Genomic DNA, 15,561 nt, shown 5'->3' with positions numbered 1-15,561 from the left:
ATTAATCAAAGGGAAATTGCAACTCGTTGTCGAAAAATTTTTGAACGGGAATTTTATATTGCGCCTCGAACGGCTTTTTTAGGTGGCCCATCTAAGACGTTCTATAAAAATTACCCGCAACTCATAGAAATTTTTTCTATGAATTTATTTGTGAAAATTTTTACATGCACCTGATATGCAAAGATATTAAATATCTGCTAACAATATAAAAATTTATCTTGACAATACTAAATATTTATTATTTAATATCTAAAAAATTGAATAAAGATATCATTAAAAAAAATAATAATTAGTATTTCCGTTTGCTGAGCAAGGTATGAAACAAAGAAGATGTTTATTTCTCATTTGTCATTGTAGACAAAACAATATTTATGTTAGAAGGATTTTGCGCATCGGTTATCACACTACACGTTGTTGTAGTCGTTGCTGTTGTCCGTTTGCAAGTGAAGTAAAAGTTTGTCAGTACTCAACATGGTGTTGTTTGCATGTTTTGTTTGCCTCCTGAGTTTTATTTGTATTTCTATATATATTCTTTCTTTGTCTTACTATTCAACCATCCCTACTTTCATCATGCAACATATACATATACATATATATAAATGTAAGAGTTAAAAAGTGTTGTATGTCCAGCTGCACGCTATGCTCTCACATGCAAATTAAAGAGTCACAATATACGATTGCCCTCTCTAGTTGAGTTCTTTACACATTTCTTTCTACATATATATATATATATATTAAGGGTATTTGAATATTGTTCGAATCAAATATTTCGATTGAGTGAACTTACAAATATCCAAAATTTTCGAATTCATCGATTTAAATTCGATTATTCCATTCGAACTCATATGTACAGTCGGACCTCGTTATAAGACTAGTTCGGGGCTGTAGGGAAAAAATTCTTGGAATTGAAGCTCCTCCACTGTTGTGCTTAACAATGTTTGCGTCCAAGCCTCGCTATAAGACCATCGCCGTTTTGCGTCTTATTTATGTATTCGGTTCAATTCTACTTTATTATACAATGAATCTATTTGATGTATAATTAGAAATAAGCAGAATTGTGTCGTTTTTTTCCCTTAATTAATTATGTGAAACCACGAAATTGTAAGTATTCTTTATGAAAATAAATGACTTAATCTACAATCTATATGTATGTACATTTTATCTCGATTTTAGTCGTACTGTTCGTTAATCTTGTAGCGAGGTTTCGGCGCAAAATTGTCATTAAGTTGCGGGTGCAGGGATAGAGTCTTATAACGCGTAGTCTTATAACGAGGTCCAACTGTAGTAAATCACACACTGATGAAAAATTTGACTTGATTCAAGATCTAAAATCTTGAACCAAGAATATCATTTTGAAGAAAATAATATTCTTGAGTCAAATGAAAAAATTCTTGAGCCAAGAGAAATTTACTTGAACCAAGAATAATTTCTTGGTTCAAGAATTTTTTCTCTTGATTCAAGAATATTATTTTCTTCAAACTGATATTCTTGGTTCAACATTTCAAATCTTGAATCAAGTAAACTTTTTTTTCAGTGTAAAAAAAGTTGACAAAATCCATTTAAATTTACAGCCTATACAATCAAAGTTTACGCAGTTCGTAAATTTACACCTGATTTGCAAGCTTATAAATTATCAATAACCTGAAAACAGACGAATCATTCGAATTTTGAATCGAACACCAATATTCGGTCTGTTACGAAAAATTCGTACGAAATATTCGCATACCCAATGTATATATAGAAAGATGTTCAGAAATAAACTGAAATATTTCGTATCCTTCTCTAATAATTTATCCATATATATCTATATATGTATCAATATCTATCTATATATCTCTAACACATTATTTACCTTTACGGGTGTTTATTTTAATCGGTACGGAACAGTGTGGAACTAGAAAAAGTATCGATTACACGCGATCGATTAGGTCGGTATAAATATGTATATAAATGGATATCATATCATGTATGAATACAAAACGTTACATCTATTGTTAGATGTGTATTAACTATTAACGTATAAAACAAAGAGTAAGTTTTTTATTATTATTATTAAACTGTTGTTTCAAACTGTTTTATATAAAAGTTTATGCTACTTTATACTACTTATATTTTAACGAAACTTTGATATTGCTCGTTTCTTTGTATCAATGTACTAAAAAATAGTGATATATATTTAATATTAAATTATCGAGTCGTTTATATGGACTCATATTGTAAGAAAAAAAAATAGTTTTGTGTATTAATGGGAACGCAAGGAATAATTATTTTAAAAAAGCTGCAAGTCAAGTGCGTCTGCAAGAGGAGAGCATTGGGAAAGACGAAGTGTTCTCATTATACTGGATGATTTACGAACCTACGGAGATATTCTAGGTTAGAAGTTAAGTTAAAAGAAAAATAAGGCTTATGGGGTGTAAAGTCGAGAGAGAAAGAGGGAATGAGAAAAAAATAAAGAGTGAGATGGAATTAGTTGAGTTAGGAGGAGAAGAAGGGAGTCCTGAGGTAAGAAGCCCATGCTCGCCCTCACGAATATATTATAAAAAAAATTCGAGCTAAAGAATCGCTGTGGAACTCGTAAATTTATGAAAGTATACAATGACTCTTCCTTCCTTACATTCTTTTATTATTATTGTTATTATTTTATTATATTCATTTTGTTTTATTGCAACAATAGTATTTATTTTTATTTACGTTTTAATTAATGGGGTATTTTTTATATGTTACAGGGGCACATTGGGGAAAGTCCATTCGACTCTGGATCTTGGGGTAAAGAACATTTTCAACAAACATCTTGGCAGCTTAATCCGCGCGGCCTTATTAGATCCAGTGTAAGTTTAAACAAAAATTTAAGTAATGAAATTTTGAAAAATGCATTTTTTTATTATGAGTGAGTAAAATTTTTTATCTGCCATTGATATAAAAAAAAAATAAAACTAATTTTCAGTTTCCTTAAAAAAAAAATTTATTAATTTTCGGGCCTAATTTCGGTAGCCTTAGAAATTTTGATTTTTTATAAAATAACTGAGTAATGAAATTTTGAAAAATGCATTTTTTTAATCCTGAGTAAGTTAAATTTTTTACTTGCATTGATATAAAAAAAAGACTAATTTTCAGTTGCCTTGAAAAAAAAAATTTATTCATTTTCGGGCCTAATTTCGATAGCCTTAGAAATTTTCATTTCTTATATTTTTAAAGAAATTTGTCAAACAAATGATAGAAAGTAAATTTTCAAAGTAAGAGCTTAGAAAAAAATCACGAAATTAGGTGACGGGCATCGGAGATTTGATCGAAAAGAATTTCAAAAGTAAAAATTGACGATTGTTGTAAGTAAAATTGTACTAAAAATTTTTTGATACTCTATTTTGTCCAGTCTGTCCCTAATTATAGATAATATTTATTTATATTTATTCTAGCGAGCATTTAACAGAGATGTTTAGTTTATTTAAGTACTTTGAAATATCTGTTGTCTATTAAATCACCTCGTAACGACCTATTTCGAGGTTTAGAGTCCATAAAGCACCGGTTAAATGTTCGCTATTCTCACGAGCTTTGCATACCAATTTTCAGTGCAACAATCTCACACTTTAACTCCACAACAAAAAACTTTAGTTTATACACACAAGTATTAAATTCATTGTTTTCTAAAAGCCTCAATTATTTTATTTTTTTCTTAATGGACATGTCATTCAATAAATTATTTGCTACTTCATTACTAATATTATTTCAGTATTTCCTGGGTGATGATGTAAATGTGACCAATAACTGTTTTTATAAAATAACAAAATATTTTTATATGTATAAATATATTCAAGTTAAGTTTAGACTATTGCCAGTTAAGTAGATATGGTATGAATAATCAGCCAATGTTTATACATGCTCTCACGATCGACAATACATATAAATGTATGTGTATATATATATATATATATACATACATGAGTTAAATCTTTAATATTTTGTGACAAATGCTTGCGTGGCATATTATAATAGAAGCATCACGTTTTCGTTAGCTAACTATATATATACATACATATGTATATATATTTATATATTTATACACCAACTCCTCCGTATTATGACATGAGACATGACACATAACAAATCAGTCTTGTCTGCTATATATATATATAAATATATATTGTATTACTTGTAGTCTTAATTTCACTATGATGACTTCACTCATATGTAAAATAACTACTTAGACATTTGAAAATGCTGACTATTGTATCAGTACTCATATTATTTTTTTTTCCGCAACGTTTATGATCCATAGGATCGATTCTTAGAATTAAATACTAACTTGGTATTGTGATATAACGACTCGATATATATAACAAAAAAAATATTGCTATTGCTGGGTAGAATATCCAAAAAAGTATTTTCGAGGACAGTAACAGAAACAAAGAGAAAATATTCAAATAAGCATGAGTATGAGTATATACCCGAGTCAAAAAATTTAGATTTAAGTCTCAACGTTCTCAATGGGGTTTTTGAGAATCAATTTAGAATTTTAAGATTGACAATAGTATAGAAAGATCCTATAGTTTAGTCCTCAAAGTAGTAGTAACAACCCATTTTACCACTTGAGGACTAAACTGGAATAACATAATCTGGATTAGAGCTTCAAAATACTCAAAACATACAGGAATAATTTAATCAACATTTGAACCTGAAAAGTCTCATTCGACGTATTCTCTCTCCTCCCTTTTCTATCTAAAATTTTTAAAAGTCTGAGGTATAACTTTTCATTCGTTATAGTAGATTATCTATCGAGTGCGAGCGTCTTAGACTCGATTGTACTAGATAAATACATTAGTTTTTGTGACAGATATTTGAAATTTACTACATTTAGTGCCTATAAATGGCAGGTTATAAATCCGCGTTTATTTATTTGGTAAGATTGTTTTGAGTATTTGTTGAAAATTAAAGAGAATCCGGTAAGTGGACAAATTAAAATGATAACAAATTTTGTCACAAGATGGCTCGTTAAGCTACTTCGATATTTTTTGGTCGTTTGCTATCGCACATGTAACCAAAAAATATTTTTTGATCCGATGATGACGTCACTATTAGAACGATACGGTATCTTTTTTACCAGCTGTATCTTATCTAATATTTTTAGCTGCCGGCTATATGCGCTAAATGTCGTAGATTTCATGTGTCTGTCACAAAAAAGATTTCGAGGTCTGATTTATGATTTGAAATCGACAAATTATTAGTATTTAGACCTCATTGTTCTCACTGAGGATTTTGAGTACTAAAGTAGAGTTACTTTCTGGGCGGCAAATAAAACATCAAAGAAATTGAGGCTTTTGAGGACTAAACTAGAATTTTTTTTTGACTCGGGTAGGAATGTAAAAATAATTATATATCAAGCATTGAATGAATTGATAAATTTTACCCTGATGATAAATCGATGATGGATTATAAAAAATTGTGAAGGATGAGAAAAATTAAATAAGCGAAAAATTTTGAATCTGACACATAAAATTTTGGAGTACAGCGAAAGCCGGGTTACAGACTTAGTAGACATTAAGACGTCTGGTCCTCGACCTCGGTCCCTCAACTCCCGGGCTGATATCAACCCTCTTATGTCGACTAACAACCCGCAGTATTTTCCGACTCTCTCATTCTTACCCTTTCTTTCTCTCTTTCTCAAACGAAAACCACCGCCGAGTTAGCCTTGTTCTCATTGTCCTCTAATTCTCATCTGATCCTCGCATTACGTAATTTTCTCTTTATTATTTTATAATTCCTACGGGGTAGAGTTGAGCGCAAGCTAACTACTCAACTCTATCCACGTCCAATTTTCTCTCTTACGTCGCATGCTAATGCATTTTAGCATTTATTAATTATTATGCTTATCCAGAGCTTTCCGAAATTCAACTCCCGCCCTATCTCTCCTGCTCCTCTTACTCTTTCTGTGTGTATGTCTTTTGACATTTATCCAAGACCGTTTCCAATATTTCTGTACCTTTATCATTTAAATTAACCTCCATTACTACTTTCCACAGCGGCCCTAATTATCTGTACCACACGTCCTACAATAAATACTTAATTATTTATATTAATTAGGTCTCCTGTCCCATTAAATAAATTTTATAAACTGATATTGCATGACATAAAATCAAAGACATAACTGCATTAGTACCGACAGATACGGATTTAAAATAAAGTGTGAGGAGAAATGGGAAAAGATAAAATTATATAAAGGTCTGTTGCATTGAATGCTAAACAAAAGCTAATTTATATCCGGGTAGGTCGTCTGGGACGACTGCTCGAGATCGGGAGATGAATGGCTGCGTTACTTGCATACCAATTGACTATTACCCAACTACTGTGGAGACCACCTGCACAGGAGTTAAAGATCCTTTGGGATATATTTCTCTTCCTTTTCTCTTATACCTTCTCCTTCTTTTCCTTTAAATCCATCCCCTACAAATGTAAATCTACCGTACAGTCGAAAACATTAAAACTTTCTCACTCGTATTTACTAGTTGACGTTTTCTAGTTTTTTTTAATCATCTTTTTTTTTCTAATCAATTCATTGGCAGCAGAATGAAATAAAAAAATATTTTAAGTTGAGTTTTGAGTTACGACATTTGAAAAATAAGAAAAAATAGAATTCTGGCCGTTCTTTATTTTTTTAAATTAAAAAAAAAATGTACCTGAAGATCAGAATGTTTTTCGCGGAAAGAAAATAAGAAAAAAGAAATGAAAAGTAAAAAAGCTACACTGTAAAAAATTCGCGGAGTGAATGCGTATTAAATCCGAAGTGAATGCGGAGTGAGTGATTTTTTAATTATTCACTCCCCTCGGAGTGAAATTCACTCCGGAGCGAAGTTTTGTAAATATTATTAATAAAAAATAATTCCACTCCATAAAATCGAAGTAAAAACTCGTGTATTACATAATTGATCAGCTGATACGCACACACATACGCACACACATATTTAGACACACACGCGCACTCGCACACACACGCACGCACACATTTGCACACACACACATTAGCACACATGCACACATTTGCACGTACGCAATATTTGCACACATCCGAACACACACAAGCACACATTCGCACACTTGCACCCACACACACATTGGTTAGCAGTTTAATATAAATTTATTTAAGTATTAAAACTCCGGACCAGAGTGAATTGGGAGTGAAATAAAATCCGCGTCACTCTGAGATCACTCCGCTAAAAAAAAACTCCCAATTCACTCCGCATGCGGAGTGATTTTTTTCAAAACTCCGGAACTCCGGATTCACTCCGGATTTTTCACAGTGTAGTGGATCTACATTTCGGAAATGTTTCACACGTCACCCGAAAATGACAGGCCACCCCTAACTACCTCTTAACTCGCCTTCAGACACAAATTTCATGAATTATTTTCATTTTCGTTGTTTCAAAAACATTTCGATCTTCAGGTACATAAAAAAAAGAGTGAAATTGTTGCCTAATTAATTCTTGATTTTTTAAAATTAACTTGCCAGAAAAGATTTATTGAATGGACCTTTTTACTCATATATGTACGACTTTTTTTTATAAAATTGAGTCCGATCACGCGCGGAAATAATTCACGATTAAATAGAATTATAGAGTTTTATTACTTACAGTAAATTTATTCAATGAAATATTTAAAATTCCCACTATGTTTAAATTTTTTTTACACTAATTTAACTTCAACTAGTTTTTTCAATTTTACCATCTCATTAATCACTTAAATTTTAATCCGTAGATGTCACGGCATACAAATAATTTAACCTAATAATTGATGAGATACAAAGATAACGTCGTGTATTTTTCCATAGGTTAATATTTTAAAAGCAAAAGTATTTTTGAATAAGAGTTCGTTGATATTAATTTGTTATGCAGTTAAAATAATCTCAATAGTCTTTTTATATGAATGATTAATAACTTTGTAAGACTCCAGCGATCTTAACTTAAAAGTAATTTAAAATATCGCAATCAATATGAGTAATTTATTATTTAGAACATTAATTTAATTTCTGCAAGAGCCAATTTATTAATTGATAGCCAATTACCGTTAACTCTTTAAGATTATCAATTTTTAACGTTAATTGAACTCGGAAAAATTCCAACTCGGGTCAGGAGTTGAGATAAAAATAAAAAAGTGAGCTTTGGACCGGCATTCCCTTTGATGGGAAGAAATCGATTTCGTAATAAGGGTGAGTGAGTACATGTGTGGAATATGGAGCAATGATAAATCGATGATGATGACTAGAGAGTCGGAGGGTGAGTTTGAGGGTCGCGATAGTGAAGGGGTTGTCGGAAAAGCCAAAGGGAAAAGCTGAGGATTGTGTAGCCTGTTGATTCAGTGTTTAAAAGGGATGAGAAACATCGTCTGGCTTGGCGTTGAACTTTCTCGATACACAACCCAACACAGCAACACAGTTAAGCACAACAAGTGGGGGTGGAGAGCCATTGGGGGAAAGTTGTGTTGCTACTGCCACTGCAGTAGGGTGAAAAGCACCGCCACTCTGCTGATAGATATACACACAACAGAACAGAGTAGCGCGCGTCACCAGCCTCTTCCACGTGCTGCTATTGCTGCTGTTGCTGTTGCTTTTACTCCTCTCTGTGTCTGGCTATTCGCTTGTATCTGTCTCCTTTTATTCACGAATACTTTCTCTCTCTAAACAACCCTCCTATCCTGTTACTCAACTTCCCAAACGACCTGTATACTGCCACGTGGTTATTTTAACCACGTGATTCATTTTTGTGGAAATTATTTTTGGGAATTGATGTCAAGGAAAAATTACGAATTATTTTTATTTATTTTTTTAGTTGCGAAAGTATTTGTTTAAATTTTGTTGTGAGATTTTTTTTTTATGGCTAATGGGTATAAAATTTTTTAATATTCGAATTATGGGGATATTGGTATGGATTTAACATTGTACAATAGATAAGTATCGTATTTTTATGAGAAAAGATTGAAATATAGTTTAGCGAGTGATTCAGTTATACGCTCGTCGTAAAATTTAAATCGTTTTGACATAAAATAAGATAAAGTTGTGAAAGTGTCTTTTTTAGTTTGATTTACTGCTTCCATTCTTTTTTTTACATACTTTCATTGTCGTCAAAAATATATAAAAACATGAAATTTAATTTTTATCGAAAAAAAGTACTTCGTAATTTGAAAACCAAATTCGATAAATTATTTACGATACTAAAAAAAAGTGGCGTAAATGGACTACCCCAAGCACGGTAATTATTTTTTTTTTAATTAGAGGAGATTGATCTGGGAATTGAACTGAAAAAAATAATTCTTTTGTCGAAATTTTGAATGATGTGATCAAATTACCCCGCGTTTCCCCCAACGTTGCAAATAAAAATTTTCAATCTAAAGAAAAATTTTTTGTTTCCGTATGTTCTCTTATTTTCTCTCGAATTTTCCATTTCTAGACTAAGATAAGAAGAAATTTTATTTTAAAATAAATTCCCGAGTCAAAATAAAAATTCTAGTTTAATCTTCAAAAGCCTCAATTATTTTGATGTTTTATTTGCCACCCAGAAAATAACTCTACTTTAGTACTCGAAATCCTCAATGAGAACTATGAGGTCTAGATGCGAATAATTTTTCAATTTCAAATCATGACCTCAAAATCATCAACGAATGAAAAGAATTCCATGACAACTGATCCCCGACAAATAATCACACGATAATTGACCCCACTGACAAATTTATAAAATAATTCATTATTAATTAATTACTATGACATGAGTAATTAAAACTCACTGATGTAAATATAAAAAGTTAAATTATGTAAATTAGTTGTTGATAAAAATCAATTGACCACCAATTGTTGATGGAATCAGATGTCGGTGGGATCAATTTGTAGGGATCACTTGTCGTGGTGTAAAATTGTTGGGATCAGTTGACGGCACATCAATGAAAAGTTAAATTTCGGACTTTGAAAAATTTGAGATAGAAAAAGGGAAGGGAGAGAATACTTCAAATGAGACTTTTGAGTTCATGTTTTGAGTATTTTGAGGCTCTAATCCAGATTATGTTATTCCAGTTTAGTCCTCAAGTGGTAAAATTGGTCGTAACTACTACTTTGAGGACTAAACTAGCATAACTTTCTATACTGCTGTCAATCTTAAAATTCTAAGTTGATCTTCAAAAACCTCATTGAGAACTTTGAGACAAATCCGAATTTGTTTTCTGACTCGGGAATATATATTTGTATACATCAGGAATCATTTAGTTTTCTATTTAATTTAACAGACGAGTAAACTCATGTACCAAATTTCTCAGTATCTTTGAAGACAAGCCTATCGATCGTGGCTTCATTAAGTCACTAATTACGACGATACACATGGGTGATGTGCTTATATAATACAAGCACTGTTGAAACTTATCCAACAATCTCGTCTTAGAAAATCTAACTACACATTGTACACTATTCCGCATACATTTATATATACATATATATATATATGCATCGTCTCAGTTCTCCTCTATTTACTTGTCCTCGGTTAATTTCCACACCGTACATAATACTTGCAACACTCGTAACTTGCTCATCAAAATTCCTACCTTCCCCTCTCCTCTTTTTCCTCCCAACCCACCCAACTCCCCTCTAACTAAAATAAATAAAAATTTATTTGTTAAATTCAAACATTACAATACACTGACTCCTCTTACCCCGATCCTCCTTTTTAACAATATCCATTTTACCTCGACAATTTTTTTCCTACCTCTGCAAATCCCCTCTCCACATCCTCCAGCCAATAACTCAAGACTTCTCCTCCGCAAATACAAACAAAAAAACAACTCCCCATTTTTTCTACCACCCCTCCCGCTCCCTCTTTTTCTATTTTTTCCTCTTCGTCTTCTTGTTCTCTTCTAGTCTGATACAAAGTTAAATTTGAAATAAAAAATAAAATTAATAATAAGATGGAGTAGAAATAAAAGCGTAGCATTGGAAAAAAAACTAGACATCGAGTGTCGAACGAATGGAAAAAAAAATGAGAACCAATATACGAGAGAGAGATGGGAGGGAGGACTGGAGGACACGGGGAACGAGGAGAAAGAGGAGTGAGAGGAGAAACAAGACGATTCTCAGAGGCACTTTTGCCGTCGCGAGAGAGCTAGAATATAAAGAGTGGGAGTAAACAAAGAAGAGGAGAGACAAGACGAGAGACATCTCAGCATCGCAAGCGAGAAAACAAAAGCACCAACTGAAGGAGGAGGACAGATAGTTTCAAGACGACAGAGAGAAACTGATGAATAAGAAGGAGATAAAGAGCAAGAAGTAGATGTACAAGTAGAATAAGAATAAGAATAAGAATAGTAAGAATAAGAGTAGGAGGCGTACTCGTGAATTCCGCGAGGGCGTGTCCTTGCGTCAGCGAACAGGTGCGAAGGTGCGCGAACCCACCAACGCTCACTGACCACGCCTTCTGGTTACGTCTGCGACAAGACAGCGGACACAAAACGACCAGCTAAAAATCCTCGCAGACGACCTGGGATAACGTAATATATCTAGTCCGTGTAAACCTTACAGCCAAGGGATGCACCGAGCCCCATTCCACTCCATTCTTCACCACCACCACCATCACTTCCACCACCAGCACCAGCAGCTTCGCCGTCTGAAGCATCCTGGAGCTACCATCCACCTCAGCGTACCAAAATTATTCCCCGTAACCCGCAGCAAGCTTCACAATAACTCCCCGCTCTTGAGCACCTCAGACTCCCCTAAATCCCAGTACATTTAGCTCCAGAGGCGGAAGCTTTAACTCTCCCTGACTACCGCGAGGAGCAGAGTCAACGTCCCCGCTGGATAGATATGCACCTTTGGCAAGCCGAAAGCTTTGCATCAAGCTCAAACGACACTCCCAAGTCTCTTTCTCTCTCACCCAAGGCTCCTGTGTGCTGTACCGACGAGGAAAATGTGTCCTGGTTCTCTTCCTATCCTCTGACTGGGGAATTCCACCCGAAAAGGGGGGACTGGAAAAAAAAAATATATAAATTTTTTTCCTCATCTTGTTTTCTTCTTTTCTCTGTGGACATCCTTCGCCTGGAGGTATTTCGTATGACGTGGCTGGATATTCGCCATTGCGTTCACGTGCTGGGTGAATTTTGCATTTTAAAATAAACCACCCAGAGGAGAAGTTGATGCAAGAGCAGTGAAACCAAGAGAGTTTTGTGGGAGGAGTATCAATTAGAGGGGACTAATTAAGAGATATGAGAATGTGTGAGGCTGAAATATGTTTAAGACTTGTCATATAAGCCAGATTAATTTATCTATCTGCTATATATGTATACGTATGGATATAAAATTGAAGTAAAGAGTGAAAGCTGCAGGAGAGGATTTTGATAGGGAGCCGCCATTTTGGAGTGCATTCCACTAGTGTAAAGCTTCTGCTGTGCTCAAGAGATGTATACATGCTTTTAGCTTACAGTGAATGTGTTGAACTATAACTTGTGTTAGATGCACTAATATACAGTTCAACGTCTCGGCTATTACAAGGCTGAGTAAAAGGACGTAGGAGCCCAGACTAGACCCAGAAGAGTCAAAAGAGCGGGGGATGATAAAGTTTTAAGGAGGATAAGATGGAGCTGAAGATGCGAGATGCCAAAGAGTGAGGGGAGTGAGGATATAAGGAGGCTGGTATATATATGTAAGCGTACACCAACCAACATTCGCCTTCAAAGGTAGCTCTCCACTCTCTAGTCTCAAGTCTCCAGTCTTGGTGTTAGCCTAGGTGATGTATTGAGATCCCATTGTATCCACGGAATCCCCTAAGATTGCCAAACGACTTCTCTCATCCCTCTGCCCTGCTTAAATTCTCCTCCTCGCTATACCTTGAGCCCCCGAGCCGTAGCAGCCTCTCGCCTCTCCCGACATTTCTAACCCCCTACATCTACTTACACCTTTCTGGTCCTTTAGTCTACATACTCCTGCTTAGCTATTTGGTTCTGACATCAAAATTTTCTGGATATATATAAGCTCGCCTCTATAGCTGGGAAATATTTTCCGATGGAATTTTTATTATCGTTTTCGAAGGATTAAATATCTGACTAAAAAAACACCCGATGATTTACTTGATTGTATGAAAAAATAATTTAATTTATTGTTTTACTAATTAGTATCTGAAATTTTTTAAATTGGAGAAATAATAAATTTAATTAATGGCTTATCGGTAAGCACTTTAGCTAAATTTATTCATTATTGATTTTGTCTGGTCATCGTGTTCTATAGCTTGTCTATTTTTTCTCCTCAAGGGTCGACTATATTTCAAACTAATGAAACTTAATTCTCATGTACACGATACACTGATATAAAAATAACCCGGATTTATTATCTCGAGTTATTTATATTCAAAACTATAAATATACGATATACCTAAAAAAAATAATGGGGTTTAATTATTCAGCTTTCATTACCCGCAGATTTAATAATTCACTGGGTTGTAATAACTCAATTACATGCAGCGAAATAGCATAAACTTTTATTAAGCAATTATTGTATTTTTTTTTTCAATGCCATCTACTTAATGGAGAATTATTTTCCCGCTACAATGTACTGCAGTACACAGTCACTAAGTGTATTTTTGTCTGGACAATTTTACTTTATACTGAGTAAACATTTATAAATATGAATATATGTAAAGGGACATATGGACAATTGTCCAAGTGAATTAAGTAATTTTTTATTCCCCTATCGGGTTTGTCCTATAGTTACTTAATTGATAATTTATATACTTTTCCATTCTTGACCAACTTTTATTGTGATTACTTTAAATTGTGGACAATTTTTAGCGCACGTGGATTAAGTAATTATTTGTTCGCCATAGTCTTTTATCCATGTATGTATTTTTTTATTTTACTCAATACTTATATCGATTTTATAATTTTAGAGTAAAAAAAAAAGTTAGTGAACTCGAAGTTGTGTAAAAAAAAAGTTCGAGTTTATCATAAATTTAAATGTTTTAATTCAAAGAAAGTAAAGTGAGTAAATATGGCCGATAGGTGGGTAAAAATTATTGATCTAATTACCGTATTAAAATATTAAAAATAAAATTAAAAGCGTAATTTTGGCAATAAAATGTAAAATTATTTGTTGGCGTACTCGCAAAGTTATAATTATAATTATTGTTCGTAATGCATACACTGCACACATATTCCCGGGTCGAGTTGTTTCGCGGGCCGATTTTAATTGGCCGTTCGCCAGCGTCCTCTTTATACACTTAATGCCTGACTACTCTGACACATACTCACTCACTTAGGTTTTTTATTTTTTTTACTCTTACTTCCTCGTCTTATATGACTCATGAAAAAATAAAATAATAAATATATGTACATATATCCAATGCGGTCGTACTATTTCGCAAGCATCAGCAGTTAAACGTTTTTATTTTCGTATCTAATTAAATAATTAATATTACGACTTAACAGAATTTAATATTTTATTTTTTTACCTGAAGAATATTTTTAATTAATTAATTAATTAATTAATGCATAGACAGGGAAGAGCCCAAATTTTTTTTCCTAAATTATTTTCAATAGTAATTAATATTTTTAAGAAAATATGCCTGAGATTTACGTAAAAAATAAATGATCCCGAAGTTAGCAGACATTTAAAAATTTTTAAATTTTCGTCTTTCAACAAATCAATTGCAAAAAAAATAAAAGGAAAATATGCACATGTAGAAAATTTTAAAAACTACAGGTGCAATTTTTTCAAATATTTTTTTTTTATGTTTTATCGTCTAAAAAAAAATCCAAAAATTATTAGACGTCTGATAACTTCAGCATCATAAAAATAAAAGGAAAAATTTATGGTCCTAAAGTTAGAAGACAGTTAAAAAATTTCGGATTTTTTTCAACAATTTCATTAAAAAAAAAAAAAAAAAAAAAAAAAAAAATGCACATGTAGGAAATGAAAAAATCTACAGGTGCAATTTTCTGAAATATTTTTTTTTTAATAATTTATCATTTTTTAAAAAATTCAAAAATTATTCTAGTATGCTGCCTTCAGTATCAAAAAATTTTAATGGCGATTCAAAGTTTGTATTTTTTTTTTTTTAATTGAATGAAAAGTAATAAATTTAACATATTTTGGATTTAAAGTGAATTTTTTCCGTAATGTCACTGAACACGGCTCATATATATTTATATAAAATTTTATCTTGACAGTTATCTTGTACTGATACTAGACTTATAAAATCAATATCGCTGATATACTTGTTATTGTATAAATTAAATATCACCGCAAAAATTCAAAGACATTTGTAACCGATAGTACGGAAATAAATTAACTTGTCTTGACTGTAAAATGTACACATATAGAAATAAATAAAGTAAAATAAAATTTGGCAAAGAAACCCCGACATTTACGTTTTAAAAAACAAAACAGTACAGAGTGTAAAATTTTTCAATGTGGGTACGATAAAGCCGTCAATTTTCACCCTCGATACCGTTTGTCTCCGGCGGAAGTGAGAGAACAGTTAAAAGCAGTACAGAGATAGATAGCGATAGAAATAAAAAATATAAAATAAATATATATAGACGTGTGTATAGACA

The 15,561-nt window shown here is 32.6% G+C and overlaps 1 protein-coding gene across 17 annotated transcripts in view; it reads left to right on the top strand.

Annotated features, from left to right (window-relative positions):
* Positions 1-15,561, top strand: part of LOC130670729 (forkhead box protein P1) — a 174,337-nt gene that overhangs the window by 78,924 nt on the left and 79,852 nt on the right. For all 17 annotated transcript variants that reach the window (XR_008990407.1, XM_057474184.1, XM_057474181.1 and 14 more), the window contains one exon: positions 2,727-2,828. Coding sequence is in view for 12 of the 17 variants with exons in the window: in XM_057474184.1 (XP_057330167.1) it covers positions 2,727-2,828 (102 nt within the window). In the remaining 5 variants the exon portion in view is untranslated. The remainder of the gene's footprint in view (positions 1-2,726; positions 2,829-15,561) is intronic.

This window comes from Microplitis mediator, chromosome 7 (assembly GCF_029852145.1).
Source record: "Microplitis mediator isolate UGA2020A chromosome 7, iyMicMedi2.1, whole genome shotgun sequence".
In the NCBI taxonomy this organism is placed as follows: domain Eukaryota; kingdom Metazoa; phylum Arthropoda; class Insecta; order Hymenoptera; family Braconidae; genus Microplitis; species Microplitis mediator.
The sequence above is the reverse complement of the archived record's forward strand: the minus strand, read 5'-3'. Positions and strand labels throughout refer to the sequence as shown.